The sequence below is a fragment of the Triticum urartu genome, chromosome 1 (genome assembly GCF_003073215.2).
Source record: "Triticum urartu cultivar G1812 chromosome 1, Tu2.1, whole genome shotgun sequence".
NCBI classification, from domain to species: domain Eukaryota; kingdom Viridiplantae; phylum Streptophyta; class Magnoliopsida; order Poales; family Poaceae; genus Triticum; species Triticum urartu.
Window position 1 is genome coordinate 559,191,417 of NC_053022.1, and position 15,749 is coordinate 559,207,165.

Consider the following 15,749-nt stretch of genomic DNA (forward strand, 5'->3'; position numbering starts at 1 on the left):
TCTCTCGATCCTAAATCAGCGACACTTATTTTGAGACGGAGGGAGTAGTGTGTACCCAACATGACGTTTTTTCGCACGATGGCTATGAAAGTGTCTGTGAACAGCATGACAAGTAGCATGTGTGCGTCATGATAATTTTTACACACAATTGACATGATGTGGTCTGAGCGTCATGGCAAGCAGCGTGTATACATAACAGCTAATCCACATACAGCTACCACTTTGTATTATTTTATCCTATAAATATACTGTCCATAGTCAATCATAATTGACCACATGCAATACGTTGGAGCTCGCCACGATTGGTCGCGCACAGGCGGCTCAAAAAGTCCAAAAATTGTTCTTTTCCGGTGACAAACAAGAAGGCCAGTACAGCAGCTAGGCGTCAAAGCGGCCTCTGGAGCTGAGAGCTGTGGCAACGGAAACGCCTTGAGAAACGCCAAAATCGCCTACCAGACTCAACTCGGCGAAGGTTATTGTTTTGGTGTGCCGGTACTTCTGTGGCGCTTTAGCATGACGACTTTTCGATTGTCTATTACAACAAGCTTTGTCGGCTTCATGATAACTTTTACACATGCCATGATGCGGTGTAATGTGTATGCATCATGATAACTTTTACACATGCCATGATGTGGTTTAAGCATGATGATAAATCCACATATAATGACCCATCTGGATTGTTTATCCTACTATCTATATGGTCAATCATAATTGACCCGAAAACAAAATGAGCGCATGCATTAAAAAGTTGGAGCGCGTAGCGATAGGTCGCGCGGAGGCGGCTCAAAGATTGATAAATAAATAAATTCCCCGGCGGCAAACAGGAAGGCCAGTACAGCAGCTAGGCGTCAAGACTCAAGAGCGGTGGCTGGAGCTGAATGAAAGCCGTGGCAGCGGGAAACGCCTTGAGAAGCGCCAAAATCGGCTACGAGCTACTGCTAGGAGACTCGACCGTTGCTGGCAAGCCGACGAGGAGGGTCGGCAAGAGGACACGCGCGCGCAGGCCAAGCGAGCCAGTCACTGACTCACTCAGTCGGCACCTCGCCCCCGGACGCGGCACGCGCTAGCGCACGTGGCAGCGGCCGCCCCTCCGCCCCGCCCCGCCCCGGATCTCGCCTCGGATCCTCCCTCCCTCTCTTCCGGCACCAGCCAGCCCAGTACGGGAGTACTACTGCTACCTGCTGCCAGTAGTACCACCGGACCGGAGGTCAGGAGCCTCTCCCTTCCTCCCATGGCATTGCGTGTGATCCGCTGCGTGGCGCGCGCCTGCTAGACTGCTTTGCCCGCTCCCCCACGTGCCCGCGCTCGCTCCTGCTGCCGTGCCGACGTGCCGTGCCTTGTGGACTTCCTCCCTCCCTCCCTCCCCCGGTTGCGGGCTTGCGGGCGGGCGGGTGGAGTTTCGGTTGGGGAGAAAAGGAGAGGCGGAGGTGGAGGAGGAGGAGCGCTGCCTGCCACGGCCGCTGCGCCAGGTGCCAGGCGAGGTGAGGTGGGTGGTGGCTCACGGGCGCTTCACGGGTTCCGCGCCGCCTTTGCCTTTGCTTTCACTCACACGGAAAGTGCCCTGCGCCGCGCGTGACGCCCCAACCGCCCCAACGCCGACGTCGCCGCGCCGCGCCGCGCCCCGCCCGCATACATATCCCGCGCTCCCCGCGTGCCAGTGCAGTGCCCGCTTCGCTCCTTCCGTCGATCTGCGGTCCCGCGCCGTGCTCCTGCTCGCGCCGCGCTCGACCGATTGGTTCCGACCGACCGGCGACCGGCTGCCGGCGTCGGTGAATGAGCATGGGGCGCTACGCGGCCTCAACGGATCCGGAGGCGGGCAGGGACGGGGACGGGTCCGTCCTGCTCCGCTCGCCCAGCGGGGCCACCGCGCGGGTGCGTCCCCCGTCTTCACTCTCACTACTGCTGGGTTGGGCGTGATTCTGAATTTCTTTCTGATGGGGTTTTGGGCGTTGGTTGCAGGTGAGCCTGCACGGCGGGCAGGTCGTCTCCTGGAAGAACGACCGGGGAGATGAGCTCCTCTTCACCAGCAGCAAGGTCAGCCTGCCCCTCCTCCTGTTCCCCACTCTTCAGTTCAGCTCTGTTCTACTCTGCTCTGCTCTCTTCTGTGCTGGTTAGAGATTCATTTTGGGGAACTGTACAAAATATGAATTCCCCATTCAGCGTGTCACTTGCTTTAACTGCTGCGGATAATTACGGCAATGTGGGGTTGGATTATCACGCAGGCTGTATGCATTTTCTGAATTTAACATTGGGAGGACAGACAAGAGTGTTCAAGTAGACTGTACTGGTGGTTGGAGATTTGGAGTAGACAGCTAGGAATTAAGGTTCATGAGTCACAATGCCTCCCCCCACAGCCAGTTCTCGTGGCTAGCTCCGTCCGATTTGCAAACATGTGGGGGCTGTACTCTACTCCCTCCGTCTCAAAATAAGTGTCGCTGATTTAGTACAAAGTTAGTACAAGGAGGGATTAGTAGTCACTCTTATGTCTTATGTGTTCCATTGTCTTACTAGGCACTTGCATATAACCCAAGTTGTTGGTGTGCAGGCAATCATGAAGCCACCAAAGGCGATGCGTGGCGGGATTCCGATATGCTTTCCGCAGGTACCACATTACTCCAGTTTCTATTTGATTGTCTGTCTACTTACCAGAGAGTACAAATACTGATAGGAGATAAGAGCAGAACTGCTTGTTTTTTCTTGGCGTTACTGATAACTGCAAAACTCTCTCAGTTTGGGAACTGCGGGACCTTGGAGCGACATGGATTTGCGAGGAATAGGATGTGGGGCCTCGATGAGGAGCATCCGGCATTGAGTCGCAGTGACAGTGGCAGCAGATCTTTTGTTGACCTTATCCTAAAGCCATCTGAAGAGGACACGAAGAGCTGGCCACATAGGTATGCATCTCATCTCTGTTGATTAATCTGCACCTACTTTCTGGCTGCACACACTCTCTGTTTTACAACTAAATGAGGGTGGATGTCGAGGTTCTGCAAGCGAGTACTCGAGATGCTTGGTTAACAGCCGAAGCCTGTACCTCTGATGATATTTCGTTCACAATATCCGTATGGTTAGATATGTGCATGTTTAGGTAGAGAGTGTAGTATGATAATACTGATGTTCATACATATAGGGTAATTTTTTTGATGAGTATGGTTAAGATTCAGCGGCACCTCTAATTGGCAACTGGTAGTCGCTTGGAACATAGATGCTGAAGACATAAGAATGAGAGGGGATTTCCTTGTGCTCTCATTCTTGTTTCATATCTGTATCCCTTCCCTACAATGTTTGCATGCATTTTACCTGATCACTTGATTTTGGTTGCAGTTTCGAGTTCCGGCTGAGAATCTCTCTCACAAAGGACGGTGACCTCTCACTAGTATCGCGCATCAGAAACGTTAATGGCAAGCCATTCAGTTTCTCATTTGCCTACCACACATACCTCTCAGTTTCAGACATCAGGTCAGGCGACATGTACCCAACATAAGCGCTTTCTTGCGCCTCACTGTCGAACTGCTTTCTGTTGATGTCATACAATGTTGACACAAATGACTTTTGTCATGCCCTGTTAACTCCAGCGAGGTGAGGATAGAAGGCTTGGAGACCCTTGATTATCTGGACAATCTCAGCCAGCGGGAACGCCATACCGAACAAGGAGACGCCATAACGTTCGAATCAGAGGTGAATAACTGAATATTAAGAGAAGCTTCAACAATAATGTACTACTCCCTCTGTTCACAAATGTCAGACGTTTTGGCAGTTTAAATTTGTGAACAGAGGGTGTAGCACATTCGTAGTTTAGTAGTACACTTGAATCTATTGATGCTAGCTGAAACCCATCTTTTCGAATGTCGGTATGAATTTGACTTCCATTTAGCAATATCAGAGATTCAGAGTCGCACTGCTTCTCTGCAGTGAAGGTGCTAACAACACCTGGTGCATGTGCAAACGTTTTTGCAGGTCGACCGAGTGTACGTCAGCTCGCCGAACGTGATAGCGGTGCTCGACCACGAGAAGAAGCGCACCTTCGTCATCAGGAAGGATGGCCTCCCCGACACCGGTAAGACACAGATCATTTCATCCATTTCCCTCCGTCCGGCTGGCTTGCGAAGCCAGCCATGGTGGTATATATGATAGTAACACAGTCTGCAATGTCCTCGGTGCTGTTGGCAGTGGTGTGGAACCCGTGGGAGAAGAAGGCGAAGACGATGGCGGACTTCGGGGACGAGGAGTACAAGCAGACGCTGTGCGTGGACGCGGCGGCGGCGGAGCGGCCCATCACGCTGAGGCCCGGGGAGGAGTGGACGGGGAGGCTGGAGCTCTCCGCCGTGCCGTCGACCAACTGCAGCGACCACCTCGATCAGCCCGGCATCATGTGAGGATGCACTAGCGTGTAGCGTGGTTGGTTGGTGATTGGTTGCAGTGCTGTCTGTATGTGTAGCCGCCTGTCCGTCTGTCAGGGAGTCGCTTTCGTTGTACTAGCATCTTGTACATGGATGGGATCAGTAGGTTGGTTGGATCCGTGGTGGTCAGCCGGCGGCGCTGGGTTCGCCGGTGCTGAGACCTGGTTTCTGGAATGGCATCAAACCTTTTTCTTTCAAGTCTTCTGATTTCCTTTTTCTAGAAGCAAGTCTTTTGGTTTCTGGAATGGGAAACTCTTACCATCACCTGGCGGATTGCAGCGGCCGCGTCCACCACCTCCCCTGCGTTACATGTCTCCACGTGAGAGCCCGTGTGCCGTCCTTTATCAAACGTTGAAACATATGCAGTGTTGTAATGGTCTACAATGAGTTTACATTTTGCAATAAAACTTCTTTTGTGATTTTTTTCACAATAAGACCTCGATTGCAAAAAAAATGCAACAAAACAATTTTTTGTAAAAAATTCTATAACAAGACCTGTGTTGCAATGGTGGGGCGTGTTCGGCGGCTTGATGCGGCAAATCTGACGGCTCGCGACTCGGCTGATCTTGACGGGTAGCACGCCCTGAAATGGCATCGGACTTTTTTTAGGGTGTCTTTTTTTTTAGGGTTTATTTATCAATCGGGCAGTTGTCGATCCACTTCTTTGACGGCCCACCAAGCGGAGTCAAAAAGCCCGGGAAAACCCCGCCGGAAATGGAGCGCGGCGGCGGCAAAATTTCCCCAATCTCTCCGCTCCCCTCCCACCCACTCCACTGTGACCAGCTCTCCTCGCGCCCTCGCCTCCGCGACCAGCAGCTCCCGCTACACGCACCGGCCAGGCGCCCGAGCCCTAGCGGGGCGGCATGGACTCGGCGATGCTCTCCAGCACCTGTGCCGGCCTCCGCGCCCCGGAGGAGGAGGACGACGACGGAGGCGCCGTCGGCTACGTCAAGGGCGAGGACTGCCTCGGTACCCCACCCCACGCCCCTCCTCTCGCGCCTCACTCGCGCTCCCCTCCGGCCTTTTGGTGTTCGCTGACTGCCTGACTTCCGCTGCGCGTTTGTGCTGACAATCTGAAGGATCTGCAGAGGCTGCTGCGGCGGGAGGTCTTCAAGCAGGTCTGCAAGTGGAGGATCGCGTCCAGGGATCTGGTGCCCATCATCGAGAACTACCAGTCCGACCGCAACCTCGTCATCACGGCAGGTAGATTTTCTATCCCCCCTTCCTGAAACTCTGAAGTTGTTGTCATGGTCTGCACGGACGGAACCCGCACAAGATCTGTCAGTCTCGAGCAATTAGATTAGAGAACTGATTTTGTGGGTAGAGGAGTCTCTGACACTGTCCACATTTTGCTGTCTCGATTCGCCGAAGCTTATGTGCACATTATGTAACAACCAGCTTATATTATTTCTCCTATTGTGATACTGGCCATCATTATGTAACAACCAGCTTATGTGCAAATTATGATACTGGCCATCATTTCTCCTACTGTGCATACCTGTGCAGTTCTGTTGTGCAACCAGCTTATACTGTTGAACAAAAACTAGCGTCTGCCATTTCGGATCTGTTTGTTAAATAACAGTATCCTCTATCTATTTTTAGTATGCATTTTTTTCTTATCCGAGGATACCAGTATGTAGTTTTGAACTTCAGGAAAATCACAAACTTGGTTATGCATGGAATGGAAGAGTTAGTTAGCCAGACTGAAGTTCATCATCCCTCTACTCCTTATATTGACAAATATACATCATTTTTGAACTTGGTTATGCATGGAAGGCCCCAGACTCTACTCCCTATATTCACAAATATGCATTGCTCTAGCCACTGAATTGGTCTCCATGGTGAATTTTTTAGCAAACTTCCGCCATAAATCTTTGAGCATTAATCTCTTGAGAAACAGAATCTTGATCGCTACTTTCAGCCATAACAATTTGGTAAAATCTGTAAGAAATTATTATGGGGGTAATTCAGTCTTATAGATTAGGATATGGTAATCTGATAAGAGTGCACACACCTTCGTGGCATGTTTTGACCTTATAGACCTAAATATCTGTTACTCTAAGGGTCAAATTTTGATTTACTTGTAATTCATCTGGAATTGAGTCTTATCACTGTAATTAATCTGATAAGATGTCAAAACTAGTACATATGTTGCCCTAAGCACATAATGAAAAGAAATTATTGTGATCTAACTAATTTGTAGTTGCTCGCCATTAAGTCCAGCCTGCATTTTCAGGCACAGAAGGAGAAGGCTGCACGGGTTAAGCTGTAAGAATGACAACATCGATAATCATCCCCTATCATCTGATGGAGAAACATCGCAAGCACGCAAGCGCAGGTAATTTCCTGCATAGAGTTGCTTACATGAGTTAATTCTATTGGCGTGATGTGTTTTTCTTTTGAGTTTGTTACTGTTAATGAAAGATATGCAAAGCTTTTGTGTGTGCTCTAAAAAGACTGTTTTACTCTTAAAAGGCCTTTTGTATCAGAAAGTACGATTGCTGACAAATGTCGGGAGTTTTGCCATTTTGTACTCTAAACCGTGAAATTTACATATTTTTGTTTACCTTTATATTAAATGCCGTGGGATATGTGTATGCACAAACATTTAGTTTTGCAAAACCACATCACATTATTTGGTATTGTATAACATTTATTCTTTTGACTATACTACATAGCATGTATTGTGATGTTTGTTTTTTAGTTTCGTCATAGGCAAACATACGACTAATTTAGGAGTGCAGGCAGGTTGCATCTTCCCTCTCTAAGAACTGAGTGCAAACATGCCGCAGATATATGAAGTTATTTATGTTGCCTTGTCCGTTTTGATGTCCTGAGTGTTTCCTTTCATCTATTGCAGAATCAAAACTAAGGAGCTGCCACCGGTGAATCTTTCACCAACTATATCACAACATCAAGAGACTCCGCAAGGCATGGATTCTGATGATGACACTGTTGGATGTATGCTTAGGTGAGCTGATTCGGCTTTATATACATCAAGGACTGATTATTGAATGATCCCTAGGTGAGTATTATAAAGGACCAGATGTGTCATTTTTTCTCAGTGGCCATGAAGCTGTATTACATGCTCAATAGTCAGTTAACTATAGTTATCAGAAAGATGGGTTGCATAACTTAGCAGGCCAAAGATGTCAAAACTAGTACATACGTTACCCTAAGCACATCATGAAAATAAATTAGTGTGATCTAATAACTAATTGGTAGTTACTTGCCATTAAGTCTAGCCTGTATTTTCAGGCGCATAAGGAAAAGGCTGGATGGGGTAAGCAGGAAGTATGACAACAACGATAATCATCCAGTATCATCGGATGAAGAAACATTGCAAGCACGCAAGCGCAGGTAATTTCCTGCATGGAGTTGCTTACACGAGTTAATTCTATTGGTGTGATATGTTTTCTTTGAGCTTGTTACTGACACTGTTAATGAAAGATATGCGAAGCTTTTGTCTGTGCTCTGAAAAGACTGTCATACTATTGAAAGGCCTTTTATATCAGAAAGTATGATTGCTAACAAATGCCCGGAGATTCTGCAGAGATATTTTTGGTTAATTTTATTTTAGGTTGCTATTCATTATGCTGGAAATGCCCTGAGATGTATGAGCAAACATTTGTTTATGCAAAACAACATCACATTCTTTTGATTACTCTCCATAGCATGTATTGTGATGTTCTTTTTTTAGTTTCGTCGTAGGCAAATGTGGAAATAATTTAGGACTCTAGGTTGCATTTTCCCTTGCTAAGAACTTTTAGCTTCGTCGTAGGCAAATGTGGAAATAATTTAGGACTCTAGGTTGCATTTTCCCTTGCTAAGAATTGAGTGCAAACATGCCACAGATACACGAAGTTATTTATATTGCCTTGTCCGTTTTGATGTCCTGAGTGTTTACCTTCATCTATTGCAGAACCAAAACTAAGGAGCTGTCATTGGAGAATCTTTCACCGATCATATCACAGCATCAAGAGACTTCACAAGGCATGGATTCTGACGATGAGACCATACGATCTGTGCTTAGGTGAGCTTATTTGACTTTATATACATCAAGAACTGATTACTGAATGTTCACCAGGTGAGTATTATAAAGGATCAGCTGTCTCATTCTTTCTCAGTGGCCGTGAATATGTGTTACATGCTCAACACTCAGTCATGTATAGTTATCAGTAAGATGGGATGCATAACTAGCAGGCCAAAGGTGTCAAAACTACTACATACTTGGCCCTAAGCACATCGTGAAAAGAAATCAGTGTGATTTAATAATTATTGGTAGTTACTTGCCATTAAGTGTAGCCTGCATTTTTTCAGGCGCATAAGGAAAAGACTGCCTCTGTTAAGCAATATGAATGATAACGGCGATAATCATCAAATATCATCTGATGAAGAAACATTGCAATTGCCTAAGCGCAGGTAATTTCCTGCATGTAGTTGCTTTCATGAATTAACTCTATTGGCGTGATATGTTTTTCGTTTAGTTCGTTCCTGTCAATGAAAGATATGTAACGCTTTTGTGTGTGTGCTCTATAAAAGACTTTTTTACTATTAAAAGGCTTCTATATTAGAAGTATGTTTTCTGACAAATGCCTAGAAATTTTACCAGTATGCAATCTAAATCATTAAATGTAGATATTTTTGTCAACTCTATTTGAAGTTGCCAGTGATTATGCTGGAAATGCCATGGGATGTATGAACAAACATTTGTTTCTGCAAAAACAACATCACATCATTTGGTCTTGTATGACATTTATTCTTTTGAGTACACTTCATAGCTTGTATTGTGATGTTCGTCTTTTAGTTTTGTCACAGGCAAATGTGCAACTAATTTACGACTCTAGGTTGCATTTTTTCCTTAATAAGAATTGAGTGCAAACATGCCACAGATATATGAAGTTATTTATGCTGCCTTGTCTGTTTTGATGTCCTCAATGTTTCCCTTCATCTATTGCAGAACCGAAACTAAAGAGCTGCCGTTGATGGATCTTTCATCGAGTTTATCACAGCATCAAGATACTTCGCAAGGCACAAATTCTGATGGCGAGACCGTAGGATCAATGCTTAGGTGAGCTCATTCTGTTTTATACACATCACGAACAAACCACTGAATGTTTAGCAGCTGATATTATAGAGAACCAGCTGTGTCATTCTTCCTCAGTGGCAGTGAACCTGCATTGCATGCTCAACAATCAGTTTTGTATAGTTATCAGTAAGATGGGTTGCATAACTTAGCAGGCCAAAGATGTCAAAACTAGTACATACATTGCCCTAAGCACATCATGAAAATAAATTAGTGTGATCTAATAACTAATTGGTAGTTACTGGCCATTAAGTCTAGCCTGTATTTTCAGGCGCATAAGGAAAAGGCTGGATGGGGTAAGCAGGAAGTATGACAACAACGATAATCATCCAGTATCATCTGATGAAGAAACATTGCAAAAACGCAAGCGCAGGTAATTTCCTGCATGGAGTTTCTTACACGAGTTAATTCTATTGGCGTGATATGTTTTCTTTGAGCTTGTTACTGACACTGTTAATGAAAGATATGCAAAGCTTTTGTCTGTGCTCTGAAAAGACTGTCATACTATTGAAAGGCCTTTTATATCAGAAAGTATGATTGCGAACAAATGCCCGGAGATTCTGCAGAGATATTTTTGGTTAATTTTATTTTAGGTTGCTATTGATTATGCTGGAAATGCCCTGAGATGTATGAGCAAACATTTGTTTATGCAAAACAACATCACATTCTTTTGATTACTCTCCATAGCATGTATTGTGATGTTCTTTTTTTAGTTTCGTCGTAGGCAAGTGTGGAAATAATTTAGGACTCTAGGTTGCATTTTCCCTTGCTAAGAACTTTTAGCTTCGTCGTAGGCAAATGTGGAAATAATTTAGGACTCTAGGTTGCATTTTCCCTTGCTAAGAACTTTTAGCTTTGTCGTAGGCAAATGAGGAAATAATTTAGGACTCTAGGTTGCATTTTCCCTTGCTAAGAATTGAGTGCAAACATGCCACAGATACACGAAGTTATTTATATTGCCTTGTCCGTTTGGATGTCCTGAGTGTTTACCTTCATCTATTCAGAACCAAAACTAAGGAGCTGTCATTGGAGAATCTTTCACCGATCATATCACAGCATCAAGAGACTTCACAAGGCACGGATTCTGACGATGAGACCATACGATCTGTGCTTAGGTGAGCTTATTTGTCTTAATATACATCAAGAACTGATTACTGAATGTTCACTAGGTGAGTACTATAAAGGATCAGCTGTCTCATTCTTTCTCAGTGGTCGTGAATATGTGTTACATGCTCAACACTCAGTCATGTATAGTTATCAGTAAGATGGGATGCATAACTAGCAGGCCAAAGGTGTCAAAACTAGTACATACATGGCCCTAAGCACATCGTGAAAAGAAATCAGTGTGATTTAATAATTATTGGTGGTTACTTGCCATTAAGTGTAGCCTGCATTTTTTCAGGCGCATAAGGAAAAGACTGCCTCTGTTAAGCAATAGGAATGATAACGGCGATAATCATCAAATATCATCTGATGAAGAAACATTGCAATTACCTAAGCGCAGGTAATTTCCTGCATGTAGTTGCTTTCATGAATTAACTCTATTGGCGTGATATGTTTTTCTTTGAGTTTGTTCCTGTCAATGAAAGATATGTAACGCTTTTGTGTGTGTGCTCTAAAAATGACTTTTTTACTACTAAAAGGCTTCTAGTATATTTGAAGTATGTTTTCTGACAAATGCCTAGAAATTTTGCCAGTATGCAATCTAAATCGTTAAATGTAGATATTTTTGTCAACTTTATTTGAAGTTGCCAGTGATTATGCTGGAAATGCCATGGGATGTATGAACAAACATTTGTCTCTGCAAAAACAACATCACATCATTTGGTCTTGGATGACATTTATTCTTTTGAGTACACTTCATAGCATGTATTGTGATGTTCGTCTTTTAGTTTTGTCACAGGCAAATGTGCAACTAATTTAGGACTCTAGGTTGCATTTTTTCCTTGATAAGAATTGAGTGCAAACATGCCACAGATATATGAAGTTATTTATGCTGCCTTGTCTGTTTTGATGTCCTTAATGTTTCCCTTCATCTATTGCAGAACCGAAACTAAAGAGTTGCCGTTGATGGATCTTTCACCGAGTTTATCACAGCATCAAGATACTTCGCAAGGCACAGAGTCTGATGGCGAGACCGTAGGATCAATGCTTAGGTGAGCTCACTCGGTTTTATACACATCGCGAACAAACCACTGAATGTTCAGCAGCTGATATTATAGAGAACCAGCTGTGTCATTCTTCCTCAGTGGCAGTGAACCTGTATTGTATGCTCAACAATCAGTTTTTGCAGTTACCAGTAAGATGGGTTGCATAACTTAGCAGGCCAAAGATGTCAAAACTAGTACATTCGTCGCCCTAAGCACATCATGAAAATAAATTAGTGTGATCTAATAACTAATTGGTAGTTACTCGCCATTAAGTCTAGCCTGTATTTTTAGGCGCATAAGGAAAAGGCTGGATGGGGTAAGCAGGAAGTATGACAACAACGATAATCATCCAGTATCATCTGATGAAGAAACATTGCAAAAACGAAAGCGCAGGTAATTTCCTGCATGGAGTTGCTTACATGAGTTAATTCTATTGGCGTGATATGTTTTCTCTGAGCTTGTTACTGACACTGTTAATGAAAGATATGCAAAGCTTTTGTCTGTGCTCTGAAAAGACCGTCATACTACTGAAAGGCCTTTTATATCAGAATGTATGATTGCTAACAAATGCCCGGAGATTCTGCAGAGATATTTTTGGTTAATTTTAGTTTAGGTTGCTATTGATTATGCTGGAAATGCCATGAGATGTATGAGCAAACATTTGTTTCTGCAAAACAACATCACATTCTTTGGTCCTGTATGAGATTTATTCTTTTTATTACTCTTCATAGCATGTATTGTGATGTTCTTTTTTTAGTTTCGTCGTAGGCAAATGTGGAAATAATTTAGGACTCTAGGTTGCATTTTCCCTTGCTAAGAACTTTTAGCTTCGTCGTAGGCAAATGTGGAAATAATTTAGGACTCTAGGTTGCATTTTCCCTTGCTAAGAACCGAGTGCAAACATGCCACAGATACATGAAGTTATTTATGTTGCCTTGTCTGTTATGATGTCCTGAGTGTTTATCTTCATCTATTGCAGAACCAAAACTAGGGAGCTGCCATTGGAGAGTCTCTCACCGATCATATCACAGCATCAAGAGACTTCACAAGGCACGGATTCTGACGATGAGACCATAGGACCTGTGCTTAGGTGAGGTCATTTGACTTTATATATATCAAGAACTAATTACTGAATGTTCACCAGGTGAGTATTGTAAAGGATCAGCTGTCTCATTCTTTCTCAGTGGCCGTGAATATGTGTTACATGCTCAACAATCTCTCATGTATAGTTGTCAGTAAGATGGGATGCATAACTAGCAGGCCAAAGGTGTCAAAACTAGTACATACATGGCCCTAAGCACATCGTGAAAAGAAATCAGTGTGATTTAATAATCAATTGGTAGTTACTTGCCATTAAGTGTAGCTGCATTTTTTCATGTGCATAAGGAAAAGGCTGCCTCTGTTAAGCAATAAGAATGATAACGGTGATAATCATTCATTATCATCTGATGAAGAAACATTGCAATTATGTAAGCGCAGGTAATTTTCTGCATGTAGTTGCTTTCATGAGTTAATTCTACTGGCGTGAATGCGTGATATGTTTTTCTTTGAGTTTGTTCCTGTCAATGAAAGATATGCAACGCTTTTGTGTGTGTGCTCTAAAAAAGACTTTTTTATCATTAGAAGGCTTCCATATTAGAAGTATGTTTTCTGACAAATGCACGGCAATTTTGCCAGTGTGCAATCTAAACCGTTAAATGCAGATATTTTTGTTAACTTTATTTGAAGTTGCCAGTGTTATGCTGGAAATGCCATAGAATGTATGAACAAACATTTGTTTCTGCAAAAACATCACATTATTTGGTTTTGTATGACATTTATTCTTTTGAGTACACTCCATAGCATGTATTGTGATGTTCGTCTTTTAATCTTGTTATAGGCAATAGTGCAACTAATTTAGGACTCTAGGTTGCATTTTTCCCTTGATAGGAATTGAGTGCAAACATGCCAGACATATGAAGTTATTTATGCTGCCTTGTCTGTTTTGATGTCCTCAATCTTTGCCTTCATCTATTGCAGAACCGAAACTAAAGAGGTGCTGTTGATGGATCTTTCACCGAGTATATCACAGCATCAAGAGACTTCGCAAGGCACGGATTCTGATGGCGAGACCATGGGATCAATGCTTAGGTGAGCTCATTCGGTTTTATGCACATCAAGAACAGACTACTGAATGTTCACCAGCTTTATATTATAAAGGACCACCTGTGTCATTCTTCCTCAGTGTCCGTGAACCTGTATTGCATGCTCAACAATCGGTTTTGTATATTTATCAGTAAGATGGGGTGCATAAGTTAGCAGGCCAAAGATGTCAAAACTAGTACATATGTTGCCCTAAGCACATAATGAAAAGAAATTATTGTGATCTAATAACTAATTTGTAGTTGCTTGCCATTAAGTCTAGCCTACATTTTCAGGCGCATAAGGGAAAGGCTGGATGGGTTAAGCAGGAAGTATGACAACAACGATAATCATCCAATATCATCTGATGAAGAAACATTGCAAGCACGCAAGTGCAGGTAATTTCCTGCATGGAGTTGCTTACATGAGTTAATTCTATTGGCGTGATATGTTTTCTCTGAGCTTGTTACTGACACTGTTAATGAAAGATAGGCAAAGCTTTTGTGTGTGCTCAAAAAGGAATGTTTCACTATTAAAAGGCCTTCTATATCAGGCAGTATGATTGCTGACAAAATGCCTGGAAATTCTGCCAGAAATATTTTTGGTTAATTTTATTTAAGTTGCCATTGATTATGCTGGAAATTTTATGAGATGTATGAGCAAACATTTGTTTCTGCAAAACATCACATTATTTGGTCCTGTATGACTTTATTCTTTTGACTACTCTCCATAGCATGTATTGAGATGTTTTTTATTTATAGTTTCATCGTATGCAAATGTGCAACTAATTCAGGACCCTAGGTTGCATTTCCCCTTGCTAAGTACTGGGTGCAAACATGCCACAGATTTACAAAGTTATTTATGCTGCCTTGTCCGTTTTGATGTTCTGAGTGGTTTGATACATATCACAGCATCAAGAGACTTGTTCCTGGTGTTGAGACTACTGGTTCAGTTATCATGTAAGCTCATTTGAGTTATTTACATCACATACTTGGAATAGCTTGGTATTTTGTTTGAGATAGAATAGCTTCATATTTGAGGGTGTATGTTTTCCTATGTTATGCACTTATGCCTAGTGAAAGCCGAAAATAGGTAGACATGAATAACCAGCAAGAGTAACTTCCCACCTTTTCAGGGACACTCCTCTCCATCCGGAGCTAAACAATAACGGTGTCCGTGCTGGTGAGGCTGAACTTCTAGATGACTTGAGTGAGCCTGAGCTGGATGACCGTGAACATACTGAACAACGGATCATCGACGATAGAGACATGTCTGAACCTGGGGACAGGTCAGGTGCTTCTTTCAGCCAGAAGGCCAGTTTGAAAAGAAGACACAAAAATGGTAATTGATGACGACGACGACGATGAGCAGTTTGCCTTGAAATTTAGTGAGGATAAAACGTTGGATCCTGCAGCTGTTTGGAGTAGATGGTCTGCTACTGCCGTGGTTCTGAGTTGGGAGCACTGGAATTTTTTAGCAGTAAGCAGATGCAACCTGTTTGTACATGATTTGTTTTATTTTTGAGGCTGATTCTGATGTTAATTTTGGATGGAGCCATCTTGCAATGCTAGCAAATTTCTTATTTGAGATGCCAATTCATTTTCTCTCTTTTGCGACAAAATATTTTCTGTTATGTGGCAGACGTGAATGAACATCAACCGAAACCATATATGTGTAGTACGATTGCCACAGGTTGTGAGCTAACAGATACTCTCTCCGTTCCAAAATAAATGATCCAACGTTGTATTAATTTTGTACTAAAGTTAGTACAAAGTTGAGTCATCTATTTTGGAATGGAGTGAGTACCTCTCTGGCACGTTGGTTTCAGTCTGCTGCAGCAGGCCGCGACGGTGACCCCGGCGGTGCCGGCGCCGTCGGCGCTCTCGTGCCTCCATCAGTCGTCGCCGGATTAGCTAGTCCAGTCCCCGGCACATCACGGCGAGCACTGTTCAAAAGGGTAACCTGCGACGGCTGCTAATTGTAGCAGCCGAT

General features: G+C 43.6%; 2 protein-coding genes across 10 annotated transcripts; both read left to right on the forward strand.

Moving 5' to 3' along the window:
* Positions 1 to 966: 966 nt before the first annotated feature.
* On the forward strand, positions 967 to 4,598 carry LOC125529884 (putative glucose-6-phosphate 1-epimerase). The gene is made up of 8 exons (XM_048694308.1): positions 967 to 1,872; positions 1,960 to 2,034; positions 2,546 to 2,602; positions 2,731 to 2,894; positions 3,325 to 3,459; positions 3,576 to 3,678; positions 3,958 to 4,057; positions 4,171 to 4,598. Exons 1-8 carry the CDS (start codon positions 1,774 to 1,776, stop codon positions 4,374 to 4,376), a joined length of 939 nt encoding a protein of 312 aa, XP_048550265.1. The 5' UTR covers positions 967 to 1,773; the 3' UTR covers positions 4,377 to 4,598.
* A 502-nt stretch (positions 4,599 to 5,100) lies between these two features.
* Positions 5,101 to 15,339, forward strand: LOC125529893 (interaptin-like). 9 transcript variants are annotated; one of them, XM_048694314.1, is made up of 18 exons: positions 5,103 to 5,369; positions 5,480 to 5,603; positions 6,637 to 6,738; positions 7,261 to 7,371; positions 7,659 to 7,760; positions 8,323 to 8,433; positions 8,721 to 8,822; positions 9,361 to 9,471; positions 9,758 to 9,859; positions 10,491 to 10,601; positions 10,889 to 10,990; positions 11,532 to 11,642; positions 11,928 to 12,029; positions 12,616 to 12,726; positions 13,656 to 13,766; positions 14,054 to 14,155; positions 14,669 to 14,716; positions 14,893 to 15,339. In XM_048694314.1, exons 1-18 carry the CDS (start codon positions 5,264 to 5,266, stop codon positions 15,104 to 15,106), a joined length of 1,983 nt encoding a protein of 660 aa, XP_048550271.1. In that variant the 5' UTR covers positions 5,103 to 5,263; the 3' UTR covers positions 15,107 to 15,339. The 9 variants fall into 9 exon arrangements, with proteins under 9 accessions (XP_048550311.1, XP_048550291.1, XP_048550306.1 ...); XM_048694318.1 differs by having other exon boundaries at positions 5,104 to 5,369; positions 5,489 to 5,603; XM_048694334.1 differs by lacking the exon at positions 11,928 to 12,029 and having other exon boundaries at positions 5,102 to 5,369.
* The last annotated feature ends 410 nt before the right edge of the window (positions 15,340 to 15,749 follow it).

Coding starts and splice junctions, on each gene's coding strand:
- LOC125529893 (XM_048694314.1), top strand. CDS start 5,264: ATGGACTCGGCGATGCTCTCCAGCACCTGTGCCGGCCTCCGCGCCCCG. Junction 10,991..11,531: donor TTGCAATTACCTAAGCGCAG/GTAATTTCCTGC, acceptor CATCTATTGCAG/AACCGAAACTAAAGAGTTGC. Junction 13,767..14,053: donor ACCATGGGATCAATGCTTAG/GTGAGCTCATTC, acceptor CTACATTTTCAG/GCGCATAAGGGAAAGGCTGG.
- LOC125529884 (XM_048694308.1), top strand. CDS start 1,774: ATGAGCATGGGGCGCTACGCGGCCTCAACGGATCCGGAGGCGGGCAGG. Junction 1,873..1,959: donor CCAGCGGGGCCACCGCGCGG/GTGCGTCCCCCG, acceptor CGTTGGTTGCAG/GTGAGCCTGCACGGCGGGCA. Junction 2,603..2,730: donor TTCCGATATGCTTTCCGCAG/GTACCACATTAC, acceptor AAACTCTCTCAG/TTTGGGAACTGCGGGACCTT.